Here is a 22,869-nt window from a genome sequence, read left to right on the forward strand (position 1 = left end):
CATTCAGTCAAAGTCAACCCTCCACACAAAGCAATGAAAAAATCTGAGTTTCCCACAAAGTCACAGTATCCAGGTAGGAATTAACTTCCCTGAACCATTTCAGGAAGGTCTAGAATCAAAACTGTGTCCGTGCAATTATTAAAAGTACACCTAGAAGAAAAAAAATACATGGTGGATGGAATAATGAATCCTTATAGGTCTCTAAGAAACAAAGTCTAAGATGAAGATCTATCTATCCATCACCAGTCCCATCCTTTCCCACCAAGCAGTTTCAGAAGAGATTAGTCCTGAGCACAGTGTGTACACTGTGAAAAGAAATCAGGGCTAGCTGACCATTAAACTGAAGAGCTATCGGTGGTGCCTCCTGCACATCTCTAATTCCTTGCACCCTCAGACTCACTCAACCTGCTTTCACACTAGCCCTCATTCTGTTCACCTGCAGAGACGATGAGCAAGATTTTCAGATCGTGAAGTAAATATAAAGGCCATTTGGAATAGCGGTTTTGTCACTTCAACAATTTCATTTTCATTCATACACTTTAGGGATCTCAATTTGAGGGGGAATAAAGGCTTAGAGGGCTGTGCTAGAGGGCAATTTTAGCCTCATAGAACAGACTATAATTTACATTTATCTGTGTCTGACAAGGCTGTGTATGGCAGGGGCAAGGAAATGTTGCTGCCTGTCTCTCAGGCTATTGATAATAGGAGTGATGGTTAAAGAATTACTAACAAAGTAACAGAGCAGCTCCTAGCCTTCAGGATTAGATGTGGAAAACTTAGACACACTTCACCTGTGATCAAATCATCTGAAGCAAAACGATTCTCTTCATGACTGTGAGTCATCATTTGTGACCATTGTGGTTCAGGCCCGACGGCAACTCAGCACCACGCAGACTCACTCACTCCTCCCCCAGTGGGATGGGGCAGAGAAAATAGAACAAAAGACTCATGGGTCAAGACAGGGAGGGATCACTCACTGGTTATGGTCATGGGCAAAGCAGACTCAACTTGGGGGGAAAAAAAAACAACTTAATTTGTTACTGATCAAATCAGAGTAGGATAATGAGCAACAAAACCAGATCTTCAAAGCCTTCCTTCCATCCCTCCCTTCTTCGTAAGCTCAGCTTTGCTCCCAATTTCTCTACCTCCTCCCCACCAGCAGAACAGGGCAGACAGAGAATGGGGGTTGTAGTCAGTCCATCACACGTTGTCTCTGCCGATCCTTCCTCCTCAGGGGGAGGACTCCTCACACCCTGCCCCTGCTCCAGCGTGGGGGCCTCCCCGGGCTGCAGGCAGGTCTGTGCTCCCCCGTGGCCCTCCATGGCTGCAGTGGCACAGCCGGCCCTCTCACCATAGTCTTCCCTGTGGGCTGCTAGGGAATCTCTGCGTCAGCACCTGGAGCACCTCTTCTCCTGCTTGTCCAGTGACTCTGGTATCTGCAGAGTTCTGTCTCTCACATCTTACTTACTCTGTCGCAAAATCTGCCCTTTGGGAACCTCCATCCCAGCCCATCTCCTCCTCACCTTTCTGCACTGACCTGGAGGTCTGCCTTCTTGTGGTCTCTCACATCCCACTCCTCTCTCCACTGCAGGTTTTCTTTGTTCTCCCTTCTTAAACATGTTAATCACAGAGGTGCCAATTGGCTCAGCCTTGGCCAGAGATTGGTCTGACTCAGAGCCAGGGAAGCTTCCAGCAGCTTCTCACAGAAGCCACCCCTGCTACCAAAACCGACCATACAAGACCAACGCAGTAACACCAGCAACAGCAGATCCATTTCACGGAGAAATGCAAGAAGATCCGCTAAATAATAGATTTTGCTAGAAACTGCAGCTTTTCTTTTTTTTCTTTCTGAATCCCATTCCTTGCCCTCAGAAAAACATCCAGTTCGACCAGAGGACAAGCCATGCTACCTAACTACCACACAGCTGTTTACTCCATGGGCACACCACACGTGCTGCTACAATCAGATACCGCCCGACCAGCAATAACATGCTGCAGCAACAGAAATCACAGCAGTGTCTCACCCAGTCAAACTGATCACTTTGACCGATTGGTCTACAAGTCCCAGTGGTCTACAAGTTCTCCCATGGAGATCTTCAATATAAAAGCTGTCTGTGCTCCCAACTCTTCAGCATCTGCCCACACACTGATAACACAAGGCTGCTCCCCGCCATTCTTGGGCATACAGCAGGTTTTCTCTGAAAAGAGAAAACCAGTACTGAGTTCACATCACAGGTGATGTTACATCACATCAGCATTTCGGTTCCCCTCTCCTCATCAGACAGAGCCAGAAACACGCTTCTGTGCTGCTGACTCTCCCTCCCTGCACAGCTCTGCCCGGTACTCCACAGGGCGAGAACAAAACCTGGAGAATTGCAGGGGACAGCATTGAAGAGGCATGCCTGAAAGCCACTGTTCATAGCGCTTATGCTGATGTGCTTGAGGAGAGTCAGCAAGAAGCACCTCAAATAGCTTAAAGACTGAAAAGACCCAGATTTAAAATAAAAATCCTGTTTTTCAAGGGCCAGGGCTGGTTTACAGGCTGTGATTCCTGCCTTAGCTCAGGGTCAGTCACTGTCTGAGCTGACAGTCTACAGACAACAGAGACACTGTGCTCTCTTATGGCAAATATTTTGAACCTGTGTTTCATACCTGCACTTTTTTTTTTCCCCTCCAAAGGAAGGGAAAAAAAGAGAGTCATTCCTAGCAAACAGTTCGCAGTCAGAGAAATGGGTGATGTGAGTGGGAAATCCCCATTTTCAAGTTACAACCTGAGTAAAAACTTCAGTGCTGACAGTTTATTTTGCTTTTTCCCCCTGTATAAGCGTGTCTAACATACTACATATTAATGGAAACACGAGCTTTTTAGTCCTTACTCCAGCCAGCTACAAATCATGCAGCTGACAGTTAAATGGCCAGTCTGAAGATCCTGCCTGACGTTGCTGTGGCTTTGGTATGCCCCGGGATGTAGGTCACTGTTAGTTCACAGCCTTTCTCCTTTGCTCCCATGATGCACTTAGATGATGGTGCATTAATGTGACACTCCTTCAAAATAGAAGTCGAGAGCTGTAAAATCTGTTTCCCACATAAATGATTTTTAATCTGTAATTTCCATGACTCTTGACATCTGCCATCAAATGAATGTATCTTCTTATTTTATCCTCAAGAGAAAGGCAGATTGTCACTACCTCCATTGCCAGTATTCATCATCCTTAAACAGCCTTATTCCTGGTTTCCAGAGGTGAAAAAGAGACTCCCGAGGAGCAGACCATTGGGGGGGTTTTGCAAATGAAACACTGGGATGAAGCAAGTTCCTAGGATTAGCAAGCCTTGTCCCTCATGTCACACATGGTCACATCATAACACACTTACAAATTTAACAAGCTCCATCTTGAAGATTGGGCAGTATTTTGCCCTTTAATCCCACTGAGAAGGCCGTTCCAAAACCTCGTAAACTGAATGACCAGAGCCGTATTCTAATTTCTAGGTTGAACCTATGTCAGTTTAGTAACAAGATGTAAAAATGCAAAACAATGTAATAACTAGCATATTACACCAAAACCAAAGTCCATTTGTCTAGGCATCCCATTTCCAACAGTGGCCAGTATTTGGCATTTTGGAAAAGAATTTAAGAATCAAGTACAAGAAGAGCAAGGAAGAGCCATACTAACTGTGACAGAAACAGGCACACTAACCTGAAACACTCATTGCCAACTGTAACTGAAATGAAAAATAATTTAATAAGCGTGTTTTCTTTGACCCTATTCCTTTCTGGTCAATCTAAGCCTCTGAGAGGCATTTTAGGGAAGAAGATTTCAGGTGCATTATTATTCATTTCTTTTAACTGTTTCTAAGTAGAGTAAATAGCTCAGGCTGAACCTTGACCTAGGAGGCCTGTCCTCTTGCCAGACCTGGGTTAATTTAAAGCTAGCCTGTAATCCAATTTTAAATATTTGGCTGAACTGGGTAACAATGGAGGACACTAAACTGTATTCAGGGTTAGGACCTACAGGGACTTCAGGACTTTGTAGAGGTAGAAGTATATCTTTTTTTAAGATGCTTTACTCTGGCATGCCTAAAATCAGTGCCACTGGCTAAAAAGAATCTCAGATGTGATACTAACAGTGCTAGAATCTGTTTTGAAACTTGTAAGATCAACTTCAGCTTACACCTGTTCATTTGACAAGAAACATCTGATCAGCCTAAAATTTACAAGTGTCATGTTTAGTTTTCTGACACTAATTTTTCAATTAGTGGAAGACAACTTGGCTTTCAAATAATGATTCCAAACAGCTACATGGACAGGTCTCTTGATAAGATTGATTGTGGTGAGTAGCAACAAATTGGGTATTTTGTAGTTTCATTTTCAGCGCACTTGCCTTGAAACATTTCATAACTTCAGGTTATTAAGCTAGTAGCAGTGGAGAACATGCTTCTCAGGGCACTAACAACTCAAATTGCCAGTGGCATCACCAGTGCAAGCACTGAAGCATTGATAGCTACATTCAGAGTCTCTCCCCATGTGATATTTCATACTGGTTATGACAAGTTATCTCCGTGTCTTCTGAAAAGTGGGAAGAACTGAAGGGAGGCTGAACTTCATCTCTTACACTCCTTAAAAGAAAAGAGGGATGCAGAGAAGCAGAGATAACTGGGCAACAGTAAGAGACATAATGGGCTGACTGCTATTACTAAAATAAGCCTGGATATAACTGAGAGGGTGGAAGAAGGCTGTGCTGGAAAATTGTAGAAGTGGATTTGTCTTCCAGCTCCAAAATGATCCTACACTTTATCTTCCATTTTCCACATCCCTCCCCATTAGCCAATTAATTTTTTAGGCCATGGTGTCCCAATCTTACTCATTATCTTCTCTTTCTCACCCCCTCTTTCCACTAAGTCCTCCTTATACCTCTAGTTTCCCTGCAGAACCGTTAAATGCTTGCTGTAACAGAAGATGCTGACAGTGAAAAGAACCACGTTCTTAGTTTCTGCAGTGCTGTTACTGGTGTTCCACCTCCTGGTACAAGCATGAGAATCTAGAATTCAAACCCATTTGTTTCCCCTGGGTTCCATGACAGGACATTATATATTTTGATCCAATCGCAATTTATGTCACCAATAAGCACCTGATGGTCTTTAAATATTCATTTTGTATGGTTAGAGAAGCTCCCCATCAAAATGGTGGACTGTTCCACCCATGTATGAAACACAGACAGTATAATTGATTACACACATTTGTGAGGCCTGCATTACTACAAGGAGGGTTGGTTTCTGAAGTTAGCAACAGGAGGTAGTCTTGTTTGTTCAGGAAATACAGGTTAAAATGTTATCCTTCCTGATTGGTACAGGTACATTGTTTCTGTCACCTGACTGATAATTTCCACCGTATTGGAGATTGACCTAGTTAGCTGAATTTTTTTTCATGACTGCATAAAGAACGCATGGAGCCTTGGTTCCCTTACTGCGGAAAGAATCAAGCAAGAGAAGAAAATATCTTGTTAATATTCACACCTGCTTTGCCTCATTCTTAACTCAAAATTCACCTCTCTCAAGCTTTTTTTTCCCTCTTGGTCATAAATCCACGATTTGCATCTTTACCTAGAACACTGATCTTTTTGCACGATGTTGATACCCTCACACCCACCCCCGCTAATTAGTGCTAATACAATCCTAGGTTTTCTCTGTTATTCAGCAAGAAAATAGAGGTGTTGCACAGCTCCACCCCTTGCCATACGCTGGTGTTCTGGGCTCATATTTTCATTTCCAATTTGAAGAGTAAATCCCCTCTTCCTCATCTCCAAGTTTGCTCTTCTTGTTTCACTCATCTGTTTTATCATAGTCTTCAGTATCACCATCATCCTCCAGTACTGCTCCCCCTTGTTCTCTATTAGAATGAACCCTGCTCTAAAGCTCCAGCATGAGTTCATACACACCACAGACCCTCTCTTGTTAACAGTTCCACTTTGCTCAGCAATCCAAAACAACCTATAATCACAGTGGCTGGAATCATGCCTCACATAAAGTGGTTTTGATTAAGATCTCAAAAAAAATTAATAGGACAATGTATAATAAGTTTAACAACGAGTAAGTGGAACAGAACTACTTAAGATCAATCCCCCTTTCTTTCTGCTGAACTTCAAAATTACCCTGTAAATGCCACCCTCAGTGAAAAATCATTATAGGAAAAAAACCCTAAACATTAAGAATTTTCCTAATCACGACATGTTTAGCTGCATTCAGAGTCTCTGCATGAAATCCACAGAATGCAGCTGTGCACAAAGCAATTGTTCTGTTTTCATCTGTTCCCTGTTGACTACAGTTCAGGTGGAATTAATGCATTAAATGATGAAATCTAACTCAAATTTGCTACAGCTTTTAGAAAGCCTTGATCCTGAAGGTGCTTTCCCAAGTAATTTTGTTGTAGCAGCTGTACCTAACAATAGATACACCTAGTGTCTCTTTCTGAACAGGAAACACTGACCTAAACCACTTAACTGCAAAACCAGAAGTTAGAAATAATAGGAGGTGTATCCCCTTAACTGAAGTCCAGTATTTTTGGCAAGTTACCAACAAAAAGCACAAGGGTTAAGGAGAAGATGTTAATTTGAAAATTCATCCCCCACTGGAAATGAACAGTGGGCACTTTGAGAGTGACAATTCCTATTTTGTTCCAATTTTAAACAGTATTTTAAAAGGTACCAAACCCTCATGAAAGAATTAACTATTATCCTGCCTGAAAATTCAACTCTTGCTGTCTTAAAGATACTTATATCCACCTTTATTGCTGTGTATTTACCTACCCAACTGCTGTGACCAGCGGCCTCAGAAGCCATGCTCCTGGGTGGGCTGCAGTGCCACCCAGGGCACTGCCTGCGGCCCTGTGCCGGCTGTGCCCGGTCAGCAGCCAACAGCCAGAGCTGGGAACCTGTCCTTGTCCCTTCAAGCAGCGTTGTATACCACCTGATGACTGTGAGGGCAAACACCACTTGGTCCTTCCCAATAAGCACCAAGATAAAAATGGTTTAAGTGAATACGTGACTGCATGCCAGCTAAACAGTTCGTGCATCATTAGCAACATGTCCTCCCGCCCTCATATATTTTCCACACAATCTTAATGCTTTTTTCCACAGCATTCAAGATGTTTCTACGCTGAGCATTACTTATGCTCCTTTTCTGTACCAGCACAAGGAAGACAAACCTCTCCACAGCCAGAACATGGTGTGTGCTCTCACAGTCACTTCAGACAAGACTTTCAACCCACCCCAGGGCAAGGTGGCAAAAGCCTGATGCAAAACTTACCTTTTAAAATTCATTTTCCTGCCAAGCTGGTCCTTTTCTGACCCTTGTCCACGGTATTTTTCCCTGCTTACCCCCATAATGGGCACCAGGGAGCTGTGAGGTGCAGGACTTGCTCTGTGAGGGAGGCAGCCAGGGACTGCCCTGGGCTGGTCAGAACAGGTTCCATCCATCTCAGACACCTGTGGGGAAGAACCCTCTGTGCACCAAAACCACAGCAAGTCAGGCTGAAACTTAAGAAAGATGCTGGTAGCAGCTTGGGGACACTGTCGGGGAGGGGTGTTGTTGCGTCCCAAAAGGGGGTACATCCATTTGTGGAGGGGGCTGCTGCTGGTCCCCTCAGCGACACCGCTGCCCCAGTGTGGGGTACCCACAGTCTCCTCAGGGGTGTCTTACACGGGGGCAGGGGCACCATGGATTAGAACAGTAGTAAAACCAGTAGGAAAAGTGGAGCAGAAAACCATCAGGCACACGGCACCTCAGCCTCCTACACTGCCTGACACCTCTCTGAGCAAATTTGGGGTGAGAGACTGTAATCCACAGGGAAAATAAGGGAAAAGCTGAGACTGGGGAGGGGGAGGACACACGTCTCTACAAGTCTGTGTAGCCACATATTGCTAATAGAGTGGTTTCCCTTCATGCTAGCTACACAGATGGTGTAAAGGTTTGCAGGGTAACACTTTGGTTGAAGATAGGCCTTAACTTGCAAACAGGAAGTGGTAAGAAGAAAGAATATTTGTTATTCAGAAAAATTAATAAAGTTAAAGCTATTTATGGGGTAATGTGGATAAAGTAGGTCATTAACACCTGCTAGACTGTGGTCTGCTACATTTGATTAGTGCAATACTGTATGTATAAGGCACTTAATCTAGACATACATAGCTATGTCCTGCTGTCCAGGACAGTATGCACTGATTTTGGTAACTAGCAGCTGGCATTAGAAAAGTTTGGTTATTCTTCATATGAAGGATGGAGAAAAACCTGAGTCTGAGCATATGAGAAGGATCTTAATAATTTGGGGGAAAAAAATGCCTTCTTGGGGGTCAAAAAGACTCTTTTCAGATGATATTTGTGTATAGGCTTAAAATAAAAAAGCCTGAGATCATGTTAACCTGTTTAAATCCAGAATCTAATACAAGGTCCACTTGTATTATTTCCTCAGCCCTGCCTCACTAAGATGTAAGGATTAAGGATGCATTGGCAGAAAGAGTAATTGGTTTGTTCAAAATTTTAAACAGCATTGTGCTTTTAAATTTTCGCTGTGATAGTCACAAAAAATTAATGCCTGTTGTGCTGGATAGAAAATACCACTACCTACTACCAGATACACAGGTAAGTGATGTCCAAATTACCTGGCTGAGGTAATCTCTGGCATAGTACTTCTTTTGCAAATCACCAAATATGACTGGTAGCAAAGTGATATGATTTTGGCTTGTGGTCACAACTTTACATTAATTTCAATTAAGACTGGTGACAAAAGAGGTATTTTGAGCTTCTAGTATTGCACTTACAAAGAGATAATTGTATTTCATCCATATGTTCTGGTTTTCATCAGTAGATCTCTAAGCACTTTAAAATGGTCTCAAATAATTTGGGATATGAGGCACAGAGGCAGAGACATACTCAAAGTCTTCCAGCAGACCAGTAGCCAAAGCCAGAACAGAAACCAGGGGCTCCAATCTTAAGGTTTTTCTATACTTTTCATTTGTAAGAATGTCCTAATCATTTAATAACAGTATTGGAGAGGAAGTTCATACAAGGAAAATACTGTGATTAGTGGTGTAGTTCATACCTACAGGAGGCACTGGATAATGAATATTAAACTAAAGAAATGACAGTCACATGGCTTGCTACTTCTTGTTCCCTCCTAAACAACACAGCTTTTAATATTATCTATTGCTTCATTTCACAGGAAAAGGAGGTAAAACTTTCATATTCAAAACCCCATAGTAATTAATTTTTATGTCTCCAAATTCCATCTCTTTGTTAGTTCCAGTCTGGACTAATACATGCTGGTTCTTTTGGTCGGGTTAGGAAATTCTTATGATCCTTTTGTGCAGTACGGAAGTTAAATAATCCATTTCCCTCCCTATTGTGCCCAAGTCCTTAAAGTGATGTTACAGAATATTGATCCACAATCCACTTGCTGATAACACATCAACAGTAATGCTACACCCTGCTGTGGGATTCCCTTCGCAGCCTTGGCTTCGGTTTTGGTGGTTGTTTATTTTTTGTGGTGGCGGTGTTTGTTGGTTTTGTTTGAAACAGATGGAAGGGTTTCTGGAAGTGGTATAAGCAATAGGCTGCATGTGCTTGGAGTAGGAAAGGCCAGAAAGCTTGGGTTGGGGGCAATAAAGCAAGAAAGGAGAATGAGCCTTTCAGTAGAAAAGGCGAGTAGTAAAATCCTTGCTGCCAAAACCAACACAGCTGATGATCGCAGCAGCAGAGGAGTCTCCCCCATGCATTGGAAGTCTCTGCCCTCTGCCGGCATTGCTGAAGATCAGCCTCAGCAGAGCCCAGGGAGCCGGTGATCGCATCCCCGAGCAGTCCCCGCAGACGGTGTCGAGACTGGCCGTATGTACAAAGCCAATCCTTTAGAACACGGCGTCTCAGGAATGACAGTGTCTGACAGGGATCTGAATCTCGAGTGACATTTGCTATTGACTTCAGCAGTGCTTTTCAGATGTCTGCCTACTTCTCACCTTGTTCCACACGACAAGGGTTAGTCTGTACCATCTCCGCATGCTATTACAGCCCCATCTGTTTCCTTCCAGCGAGCCAATACGAGGAAGAAACAAGATAATAAATGTTACTTTTTCTCGTAGTGGTAGTTTTCATTCCACAAGAAAAAAATCGTGCCTGTTTAGCATAATGAATTATTTCAACAAAAGGTTTTAAAGTGTAATTTTGGGTGAATGTAGCACTGCAACCACTGAATGACTCAGCTACCGTCATATTTGGAAACCATTCCATCTGTTTTCCTTGGGGCACAGAGCCCTATTTTAAACCTTCGTTTTGTGGCAATTGTTATTAGCTAATTAGTAGAAAACTAATTCTCCCATTAAAAACGTAACTTTGAAAAACTAATTAAACCTGTTGGTAAAATAATGTGGATTGTAATTCCCAGTGAAATCTGAAAACATTTAAGACTCAGTCCTGCAATGAACCGAAGGTTCTGCAAAGCAGCAGGACCGTACGTGGGTCAGACTTGCCAGGATGGCGGCCGCAGCCCGAACAGCAGCTCAGATTCTCACCCACCTACACCTGAATGTCGAAACAGCTTCTTGTCCAGTATTCAGAGGTCCTTGGATTTGTAATGATACTACTGATACTCTACTGTACAAGTCTCTCTTATACTTCCTCGTGCTTCATTAGAACCTACCTTCTTTAGATCTGTAGAAGAAAAAAATATTGACACAGACAGAAGGGACCTGTGCCAGCTGCTGTGGCATTCTGGCCAAGCCGTATTCCATCTCAGGCCACGTGTAACAGCCACCCCATTTGGGGGGAATTGTACCTATGTGTCTACGGATGTACCCTGTAGTTGCATATCTTTCCAAAGGCACATTGGCTCAGGTCTGGAAACATCCCTTTGCTCAGAACAAGGGGTAGACTGCTGCTCCTGTAAAAACCAGAACGCTAAGCACAAACGGGTTAGAGCGTAAGAGTAGGACTGGTCTGCGTAGCACCACCTGTGGTTTATTTTTCAACAGACCTCACCGAACTCTTTCTTTAGTAAGCAGCAGTACGCACCTTTGAAAGGAGGTTGTACAGAAAAGTGCCTTATTAAATTGGCTCTGTGCATGTGAATTTTTTTAATATGACACCAGTACAGTCCTAAATAAAAAAAAAAAAACTGATAAATTCAGCTTCTTAATATATGTAAGAAATTAATTAATATTGCATTCATTCTTTAAATTAAAGGAAGATTACTTCAGCAGTATGGCATTGTGGGCGGGGGTGCCATATAAACAGTAAAACACACTGAACAATTCAGGGGTTCTCAACAACCCCGAGTGGCAATTCATCAGACACTATTTCTGTAAGAAGCACTAACGCATCTGCACCCACGGCAAGCGGGTTGGGCTAGGTGGCCTTCAAAGGTCCCTTCCACCCAAACCATTCTGCAATTCCATGAAAATCTTCACAACAGACCTGCAGCCTTCAGTTCTACGTGTGTGTTCTGTATGGATTAACTCGCTCCAGCTCCCACAGACTACGTCTCTCCTCCTCATTGCGGCATCAACCAATCTCCGAGCCTGTGGAAGGAGCCAGAAGTTTGCAGTCTCAGGGTGGCTTTTTCTCCTAGACAGTTACTTCACTGGAATAAAGTCTGTAGAGACACAGGATTAAACTGGTCACATAAAGCCTCTTTTCCATCCAGCTCCCCAGGCTAAACCTCTCACCACCAGCAGCAAGCTTGACATATGCTTGCCAGCACCTCCATCCTCACTCTCAAGCTTTGGTAACATCATTTGTTTATCTTTCCACTCAGACCTGCAATTGATAGAAGTTAATAACCCAGTCAACCGTCTTCCATTCACAGTTGTGTTTTAGCACTATTCCCTTATTCAGTGTTTCACTCCTCTTACACCGCTACAGCCAACATGCTGTTGGATCCAATAGCTATGTTACTGCTTCTTATCCAGTAGGCACCAGTACAGCCTGAATGAAGACACTGGGAGAGACACCTTTTAGGTAAGGGAGGAATGGCTGATGTTTTCTACCATTCTGCTCCCTTCAAGCAAGAGTGGAAGAAGGAAAGCTCAGTTGAGGACAGTGTTCCTGTTACTGTGTTCACACTCCATTCAACATGGATTTCTTCCACCTCACGAGTTTATACAGCTACTCTGCTTTGCAATAACCATGGCCTTTCATTTACTCAGCAGTGTGAGGTACGCACAGCAAGGCCCAGTGAGGCACTGAACTGGTGCTGGAGCTACAGCTGCAGAGGTGCAGCAGCACAGAGGAGCTGGTGGCACTCCTTCATGTCCAACGCTGCCCTAACACAGCTGTTAGGCTTCTCACGCAACGAGACAACTAACCAGGTTTGGTCTCCACAAGCTTAGCAACTCTCTCCATGGCATAGCAGACACCTCCCCTGTTTTCGAAGCTTCTCTCTAGTCAACACTGGCAGAGCATCTCGGTCAGAACCACAGGTTTGCCTCAGGTTTTCCTACCGGGCCCACCAGATCTTTCTAGTGAAGCAGGAGAAATCAATCTACCTTCCGAAATGCATGGATCACACCTTGTCTTTTTCTGACCTTTTGTTCCCTAACAAAATTTAAACCTGTTTTCCGTCTTTCTTCCGGTATGATCTCAGTCACAACCTTCAACTTAATTCCACGTGACCAATGACCAGCCATTAGCCTTTTTCACCAGTTAATTAATAACAAAATGAAGGTCCAGGTATGTGAGCATAATCTACAATAGATGCCCGAAAAACCCCTGTAGCTCTTCACAGGTAGATTCTCTGCTTGTCTTAGTCCCATTTGCTGTCTTATCATCTGCCACAGCAAGTTCTAGATGCCCAAAAAACCCCTGTAGCCCTTCACAGGTAGAAGATTCTCTGCTTGTCTTAGTCCCATTTGCTGTGTTATCATCTGCCACAGCAAGTTCCGCAAAAATACCCAGTAGCCATACAACCTGCTAGGTCCTTGGCCCTGTGCTCCTACACAGCTGTATAAATGCACATCTGGAATCCCAGCTGTGCTCTTTTCACCATTCAAGAGTTTGACCTGCTCTTCAAGGAGCTTCTGAGACAACTCAATAGATGTTTGCAAGACAACACAACACAGCAACTTGAGAACAGCTTGGAAGTTCAGTTAGCTTGGCAAAGGGAAACCTTCAAACCACATAAGCTTGTAGAAGGGTAGCTCCTCTCTCTTCCAGGATAATCAAGTACCACCTTAGTGTTTCACTCCTTATGAGTGCCTTGCAGTTTTCATCTGTCCTCTTCGCCTGTAGAAACTGCTGGCCAAACAGTACAGTTGCAAGTCATCCATTTAACATCAAAAGCAGCTTCATGAATTGACAGTTGTTGACTAGTTTGACAGGACATAAAAAAATCCTCTCTACTAGACCTCTGCATCCAGCAAAAAAAGTAAAAGGACAGTCATACCAAAAAAAGTCTATCATGCAGCCATATGACCATGTTAAAACGGACATGGGCACATGGGACTTTTCCTAGAGGGAAAAGGGGAGAGGTTTCCTGACTCATGGCAGTAAATCCTTCCCCAGCACAACCTTGAAGTTAAAAAAAGTGCACAGAGAGAATGCACATACAACTTTGCTTGTTTAATTATTTTCAAGGTGTTCCAAAACCCGTACTGGTTCCTTTAAGTCCACACTCAGCATAGGCAATACTTTCACTCTGCAACCAAACTGTATTTCCATGGAATGTAGCTGGACTAACAAGAGCATTGGCTCCCAATGAAGGCCTGCCTCTACGCATGCCTAGCAGCACCTTCGCACCTCTGCCACAGACATCCATTTCACACAGCACGATCAGAAGGAAATACACAAAAAAATAAAGTCCTTTGCCATGACTGAACTGCAAATTCAGTTAAACTGCTTAAAATGCTATCCAGGTATTTGGATTAGTGACGGAAACAGCCCAGAACATAAAACAATATACATTTATTTAGCACAAAAAGTTGATTATCAAGTAGAAGTGGGTATGCTTTTCCTAGTACTTCTTCGCAGCACTTCGCTTTCTGAAAAAGACCCATCATGACTCACACAAAGACATACTGATCATTTGGCAGAACGACTGTTTTATCCTACAGCTGTGGGCCTGATAGCAGCTTATAAACTGTAAGGCAAATTAAGAACTCCTTCTCAAGTGAGGAATCTCTGTACAGTTCCATTAACTCAAGTGGAACATTCACAAGAAGTGTGTTACGAGACCAGGACATTATATATGACTACGTTTCCTTTAATTACAGCCAACATGATATGCACGGGGAGGGTTATATTTTCAGACAGAAAAAGACAGACCAAGTGCCAAAAGATTCACAATAAGTTGCCAGAAACACTGAGAAAAAAAATCCAACTATTATATATGTGATTACATGATACAATTAAGCACAATGCCCATTTCAGAGAAAACAGGTAAACTGACAGGTAATGCTCAGACACCTACAGTCTTCAAGCCTGCAACTCTCATCTGGAGACAAAGGCTTGACACTTGTTGGCAAAAAAATGCTGATAGCTTACAACTGACAGCACAGAAACATTACTTGAAATCTGGGTCCATTAGTGACATAACTACAATCACTGGGTACAGAAGACCATCCAAATTATACCGGCAGACAGATTTTTCCACAGCTTCTCCTTTGATGAAGTTCTGCCACCTGAAGTGACTCACATCAAAGATGTGCTGCTGCAACTAGTTCAGTCTTCCCTCCTGTAGTTATCACCTGGATAAGACTCCCCGAGTTTGGTCGATTCTTTCCCGTTATCCAGTCGTAAAAGGTTCTGTTTTAAAACAAATGGATAAAACAGGGTGAGAAGGGGAAAAAAAAACCCCACTATCGGTAATATTCACAGGAAGCATAAAATAAATGCCTATTACTTTTCTTTCTTTTCTTATTGCCCTTTCTAGCAGTTTCTACGTATGCTGTAAACCAGCAATGCAATCACTGGATCCAGACTCTCAAGGGAATCAGTAGGGCTTTACATCACACACACAGGATTTGCAGAACATCCAGAGGAAAAGGCCAGGAGCTGAAAATGTCAGTGGCAAGTTTTTTCCCCCACCCAAGTTAAAAAACCAAAACAACAACAAAAAAATAGAAAAGGGTAAGGAGAGGTTACTTAAGTTGCCTTTACAGTATATATCAGAAACACAGATTTAAGGCTAGAGTTGCTAAACCCACTACTCTGCCAACATGCCATTACAACACTTCGATATCTAATGGAGAAAATGGTCTCAGCAGAAGCACAGAAAGCCTTAAAACATCTAAAACAGTGCCAAGTAAGATGCACTCACGCTAGGCAGCACACCAGAATGCTCCTTAGCAAGATGTAATACAAACTCCTTACTCAAAATATAAAACAGGAAGTGCACTGTATTTTTCAGGTCCATCAACCCTTCCAATATTGCAGACAAGCTCCACTGCCACATTGGAACACCCTGCGATCTGACACAACGGCTTCCAGGGCACAAAATTCAAGTGCCATACAGGAAAAGATGTCCTTGATCCTTCCCAAAATGCAGATATTACCAACACTTAACAACATTGGATGTTTTTCTTCCACAGCCAGTGAGATTTTCAGTTTTCAAAGCTGGATTTCAAGCTTAGGGAATTAGGACCCAAGAAACAAACCAAACCAATCAACCTAATTCTCCCATAAGGAAAAAATACTTGAAAGTTGAAATTTTAAAAATGTATTTGTAAAACCACAACATCTGGCTACGAAGTTTCTGGAGCACAATAAATTAAAGATCTTCTCTGAACATTTTTAGGCCACCTAAATTCAATTGATGAGGCCCTTCTGAAGGGCCACATCAAACAGTTGCATAGGCCTCTCACAAGAAAAACCATTTCCCACTTTGACATCCAATTAAAAAAAAAAAGAGGAAATCCAGTGTCAGAACTACTCTGAACAATTAGGAATATGTAAATGCAATTTCAGTGTCGGTTCTAAAAGACCTGAAAATTGTGTAAGAGAAAGGGCTTTCCAATATATGAACATAGATTCATCTTTGGTTTTCCTCGGAGGCCGGAGTGGTGTCCTTATTTTCTTCCTTTCGACAGCCTGCCCACAGCAGTCTTCACTACTCCCCATCGCAGTGCAGAAAGCAGTACCTGCCCTCTAACTGAGCAGAATGGGAAACAGTAAGCCTTAGCACCTCAGCCTGCTGTTACACAAGCTGCAGCTGAAGCTTCAGCATTCTGCAACGTCATTCAGACAAGCCTTTGTGGATGATGGAAAACAAAAAAGATCTTGACTAAATTTTTCTGAGCAAGAGCAGGAATTCTGCCAGCTGAGAAGTGAACTAACACACCACAGACTGGGCAGTACAGAGGGTTTAGAAGAAGGAAAAAACCCACCGGTTTACATGCCTATCTGCAGTTTAAGACAGACTACTGTCTCCTGCATCTGCTCTCTGCAATTTCATCTGTCTACAGGCTTGATGAGATTCTCTGGCTTCCAGCTACTTAAGGCTATCTCCTTTGTCAGAATAACTGGTGGAAGATGTGAAGTTGACAGAGTTGGGCTAATTTTCTCCAGGTAAGAAGCCTGTGCAATGAACCCAACGTGATTTACAAATGTACACAATGAGGAAAAAAACCCACCCAAATCCAAAACACCCATTTACAAAGAACATGCAATAAGATGCAGCAGCAAGAGGGACAGTGAGGAATCGCTCAGTTTTCACACAGATACTCACTCAGCAATGAATTCTAAGGGTGTCCAGGAGCTGAAATCTGCGTCAGGCATTGATTTCCTGTTCGCTGGTGTATCTAAGGTGATCCTGTGATTAAAAAAGATAAGCCTTTTATTTATACATCATGTTTCTGATAAGCGCCACCTGCTTCTGTTCTATGCTTGACTTTTATACCACGTGCTGTGGATTTCCTTCACACCCTCTACACATGTCAACAGCATATGGCCATCAGTTTCCATGTAGATCAAAGACTCCACCTCTAACCCCTCACCTTCCTGGCTTGCTGATGACATCCAGCCCATCAGGGCAATCCCTGAGCCCACAGCTCCCTTTCAGCCTCTCTCATGCAGACCATGAAGGCAGCAATATGCCTGTTCGCACGAGCTGCCCAGCACATCTGCGCTACCTCCGTGCTGTCAAACAGCCTCACGCCAGCAAGCGCAGAGATTAAGTGCGCAAACATAGCAAGTTTTGACCTTGACAATACATATTTATGCTACATATGACATTAAGGGGTGAACTTTTCACAACTCCCTCCTCGAGATGTTGCTGATAATCCAAGGTATAATCACGCTCTCAAAAATTCACTCAAAACCAGACTTTTGCATGAGAACTATGCAAATGCAAAATGCCCGGAAGTCCAGTGATCTTGGCCTATCTAAAACTCCTATAATTTTATTCATACATTTGAGATGCCCCCTTTCTCTGTGAGAAGCTGTTTGTGTACTGTGACCAGGACACTGCAAGCACACCCATGTGACTACGGTTACAGCAGTAATTAAATAAAACAACGCAGGCAGAGACAACTAGGCAACCACTTACGGTAAAATGGCAACAGCAGCAGACCCAGATGGCAAGCCGCTATTGGCACCAGCTAAGCTCTGACAAAGCTGATGCACTGCTCCTTTGGCCATGCCATACCCAATCATCCCTAACAATTAAAAACAGGCAAATTAGAGCACAACCAAAACAGCTCTCATTATCATCAGTAGCATGATAGAAACTCGGATCATTTGCTGAATATTAAGACCACTTACCAAAGCCAGAACATAATCAGACTTTTAAAGCATCGATACATACATATTAAAGGGAAAAAACAAAAAGCTCTTCTTAGACATCCAGGAACTACCACAGAATTCCGTTTACTCAGCACTACAGAAATAAGCAGCTTACCGAGTTAAGAACATTTAGTTAATGTAGCCAAGTGTTCCCTGAAGGATGGGAGCTACATGGCTAACCTTGCAAATCTAATGGGTAGTGTGATGATGCTCATAGACTTTAACGAGGCAATCATTCATTAATTTTAATCATGTGACTAAGGAATTTGCAGGTTTGGGCCCAAGCACATACAGGTCACTACTCTCCAGAAGTGTAATTCACTTGGTCAGCATCCCAAGTCTGACAGGCCCTTTGGAGAAAACTTCAAAAAACTCTCTCATAGCAGAAAATCACTAAATAACCTGCAGATAAAGCAAACTTCTTCATGAACACTGATGCTTTCTAGGCAGACAGAATTTAGCAGGAATAAAAGTATAAGGCACACTGGTCAGGTACAAGACCTGGGTGCTGTAGGTCTGAGATGTCTCATGGTATGTACCTGCCAAGCAGCCTAGACAGATTAAGCACATCAGAAAACATGAAGGTATTTTGCCTACTACAACTGGATGCCTTTCTACCCCTCTACATACCTACACAACCCCTTTCCAATGTTCCTCAGGAAGTCTTTTGTATGAGTTACAAAGGTAATTATGCGCTGTAGAAGCGTTTCTATTATATTCGGTTAAACCTATTGTACAACATCCATTTTTGTTGGGAGGAACCACGGGCAGCAGCAGCTAACTTATTTCATAGTTACAATAAAAACATTCGTATCTCTATCATACTCTTGTCTAAAGAGAACATTCCAAGTCTCCTTAAACCTTTCCGTGCTTCTGTAGCCACTGTCAGACTGTTTCTGTAAGGTCTATAAAAAGTTTACAGTATTCTTCAATCTGCATTATGACAGTCAACATTTTTGCACAGGAAAAGAACAATCACACTAACAGCAAACAAGAATGATTATTCTTCCCATAACGTCTGGTAGTAACAAGCCTAACAACTCGTATTTGCAAAAGTTGAGTAACATCTCTTTCCCAATTCTTCCTGATGTTAATAAGTTGCATGTGTTTGCTCAAAGCACTGCTGTGTTTTTTAGAAAAATCCAGACTCATTGAAACCAGCTAGTTCAAAACATTAAAGCAAATTATTCCAATTCTTGGGCTGTGGCCCCTACCTCCCAAAACCACCCAAACAAAAACCAGGAAAGTTTGCCAGAGTTCACATTTTTTCATTTGCACATGGTCATCAGTAGTACACAGTAAATTATTCATCTGCTTATTCTCACAAAATGAGCCTTTTATCTTCAGACTATGCCAGATGCAGCTGTAAAGACAGAAGGTAAGACATTACCCAGAAAATACAGAATATTTTTCCTGAACAGTTTTAGACAGCTTTCAGGAATATTCATATATTTCATAACATGTTTTACAAGTTAGTATCTATGTCTCATCTAAATATTGTTGAAGTCACACTATGAAAAGATTGAGAAACAAAAGTATTTGTCTCAAAAAAACCCCTTTCCTCTCCCTGCCTGTGGGCTTGTGTGGCAGTGCTTTAATTTTTTTAAATTTTAAATTGCTCCCAGATTTTTTTCCCCTCCACACAGACCAACTTGGCAAGGAGTGAGATGAAAAAACTCAGTAAAGTTTGTACTGAAGAGCTGGTGGAGGGCAAAGGTGAAGGTCAACAAGCTTATCTCTGACTGAAGCAAAGGTAGGCTGGAATCAGAACCTGAACAGGACAAGCACATTTAACAGATTCAGCTGAGTCATCACCAGTAGAAAAATTGGGCAATTACGGACTCTGCCTTTCAGAAGACACGTATGAGATTTACCTTTATTTAAGCACTACTTACAGCTTGCTGTGTGCTTCTATGCTTCATTATTTTCAAACATTTTTTACTGTATCATATATTAGCCAAGTACATTTCACCAGTGCACGTCAGATATTATTTAACTGCTGATTCTATCTCTTTGCACTCCAGCTTCAAGCGACTCAGTACTGCTGCCTGTAAAATTACACTTTCCTAAAGTGTTTCAGCAGCGATTTTCCATTTGTACTTGACATTAAGAAATTGGAGAGTGAAACTGCTGCTTCACAAACAAGAATGCTCAGACCAACAGCTAGCTATCACCGCTGGTGTTCCAGCAGCTATCATGCACTGCCTCTTACCTGGTGTTCCAGATAAAGCAGCTTGAGCTCCTGTCAAAGTCAAGAGGCCGCCTTCTTTCAGATGTTTTGTGGCTAGGTGGCTGGAAATAGTGGATGTCCAAATGCTCTGCTTCCACATCAGATCACAGTTTTTGTATAAAGCTGATCAGGAAGAGAATTAGTGAAATTAAAGATAGAAAACTTCTAACTCTTCATTTCCTTACTGTCACAGAGAGTGCAAACATCACTATGAGAACATGCTGTCTACCGCTTTCTACTTACACACTGGGTAAAATATCAGTGTATGTCTTTGTATCTTCCTTCTCTCTGGGCTCCGAGCCCCAGCTCTACAGCATATATTCTAGGCAATTACCTGTTTTCTCTCTACCAGCGATATAAAAAGAAACACAAGATAGTTCCATTAGCTATCCATCAACAGTTCGAAGGTTTCCAAGTTCTTGAAACTCCTGTAAGGGCTGCTGCAATCTGTATCAAGGATCTCACAACTCTCACATTAGCCTCATCTCACCTTGTAGCAGCATGATCTGTCCCTTTCCATAACTTCCTCACTGGCTGCAAAGGAGCTATGCTCCATCAAGTACGCAGACAGAAGAGGTAAAGGAATTGAAATTACTCCAAGAGGTAAAGGAATTGAATGAAAACTATTTCTTGTCACCAGATCACTTCATAAACCAAGACACGATATCTCTGTCTGAGAGTAGCACACCGGTACGGAATAACGACGACACATGCACCTGCACGGCACTAAGCGTGCATTCCAGTGCCCCTGCATACTGGGGCACAACCTCTGGGAAGGCAGCCTACCGGGGGGCGTACACCAATGACTTCAATTAAAGCAAAATCTGAACTCATCACTGGTTTTTTATTATCAATATCTGCATGGGAAAAGAAGAAAACCAGTAACTAGCCAGGTCAAAGATTTTAGTATTTGGAAAGAACCATTTCCATAACACAATAAGGAATAAGCAGAAGTAACGCCGTGACATAAGCTGGCCACCCATCCCAAGATATCCTGCTACCCTACCAATAACGTCACTGTAAGTTATGGTTATGACAAATTACCTTATTATTACCTAATCTAATATAACACAACTGTGGTGGAAGTGTGTTATGTCTTCCCATACTGCCTCTCCTAGAAAATAAATCCTTGCCTGTAATTTCCAAACTGGAAGGGGGTAGAAGATGACACATTCTACCAGATTTATTCCAGGCAGAAAACAAGGCACTTTGAAATTTTATACTGTAACCACTAGTGTGGAGATACAAGAAAAACATTCTGAATGCCTCAAAGCTGTTTTTAAACTGAAGGCTGTATTCCGTGCCATGATCCCATGGTTAGACAGCTCCTTCCGACACTGTATTGCACAGTGATAGCTCCGAGAGCTGCAGGAGGCACCTGAGGCTGTGCAAACAGCAATGAGTTAGGAAGCAACATCGATGTTTCCACCCAGCCACTGTCCTCTGCAACCTGCCCGACACAGGTAACCACAGCAGAAGTTAGTTCTTCAGCTGCAAAGCTGAACTTCTCCATAAAGTACAGCAACATTTTTCCAATGAAAACTGGTGCATCACAAAGCATTACTGAGAACACAAACACTGTGCAAATTTAACAGACAAAAATTCAGAGAAGCACTGTGGCTGAGCTATTTTGTACTTTTACGCTCACGTCCTCTTTGAGACTCACTCAGGAAATTATCTCCAATATCATTATTACCGTGATCTTTAAGGATCCCTCTCAGATTTCATTCATGTGTTTGCTAGCATGCATGTGCCGCGGGCTTACATTTAGCTTTGGCGCTGCCTCCAGCCCATCCTCCTGCTACACACAGGATTGCGTCCACCTTTTCTTCTCCAAGAAGTTTTCCAACCTCTGTTGTCACCTTCAATACACAGAACAAAAACATGCTGAAAACACTGGACTGAGAAGGTACAGGAGTAAATACCAAGACTGCCTTTAAGTTACACGTTTCCAGTTTCTTAGCAAAGTAACACAACACGCAACAACTCAAACAGCTGCAGAAAATTAACATTTATGATGAACTTGAATTAAAATAACTGTCTTGAAAGACACAACAATCGGTGAAAGTCAGACCGTACAGAACGTGATGTCACTGGAAATAACTGATTTGGGCAGGACTGAAAGATCTGACCGTTACCTGTATCATTACCCAGACTTTGTGACAGGGTGCTGTTTAGTATGAGAAGTGAAACTACAGGTCTGACCAGGCTACTGGTGTCACTTCCGATGGCAGTGTGAGAGATGAACAGCTAAAGATTAGTCTTCTTACTGCTTCTGTTTAGACCATCAGTTTGAGCCTGGCCCCTAAACTGGAGCTCATCATCTTCTGGATGTACAGTATCTTCTTCTCTTTCAAAGACAAGACTTCACAGCTGGTAATGAATTTGCTGGCTATGAATTTCCTTTGCCAACGTGAAAAGCAAACAATCCATCTCTCAACAAAAACAACTCACTGGTTTTCACAAAGGCTCTTCACTGAAAAATATGATTTGATGCTGCAAACATCCTACATCACTCTTTTAAGAAAACACTGGCTAGCGATTCAGTTTACAAAACGTCTTCCAGGCCGGCTGTGGTTCTCCCACATTCACCTCTGTGGAAAGCAGTGCATCCTCCAGGGATGCTGCCGGGCGCTGGGCGTGCATGCTCCCAGCGCACCATCCACCGACACGCCACACTTCCCAGAGTCAGGACGTCAGGAAGCAGCACCACGATTTCAGGTGTCCTCATCCATCCCCGCTACACTCGTCTGATTCAGTCTGCGACTTTTGCAGTCACCAAGAGAAAAACCACGGAAAACCGCCTTAGGCGCTGACGCTCCGAACTCGCGCAGCGGCAGCCGGAGGAAAACACGGGGGGACGCACCGCTCCCAGGGCCGCCCAGGCC

At 42.9% G+C, this 22,869-nt stretch overlaps 1 protein-coding gene across 1 annotated transcript; it reads right to left on the reverse strand.

The window, feature by feature from the left end:
* Window positions 1-14,400: 14,400 nt before the first annotated feature.
* Window positions 14,401-21,843, reverse strand: QDPR (quinoid dihydropteridine reductase; the record flags this gene model as incomplete). The annotated part of the gene is made up of 5 exons (XM_010149981.1): window positions 14,401-14,775; window positions 16,697-16,780; window positions 17,516-17,624; window positions 19,964-20,104; window positions 21,747-21,843. Coding segments are annotated over 5 exons (540 nt in total), but the record flags the coding sequence as incomplete, so codon positions are not given.
* Between the last annotated feature and the right edge of the window lie 1,026 nt (window positions 21,844-22,869).

Source organism: Eurypyga helias, unplaced genomic scaffold (assembly GCF_000690775.1).
Source record: "Eurypyga helias isolate BGI_N326 unplaced genomic scaffold, ASM69077v1 scaffold43324, whole genome shotgun sequence".
NCBI lineage: Eukaryota > Metazoa > Chordata > Aves > Eurypygiformes > Eurypygidae > Eurypyga > Eurypyga helias.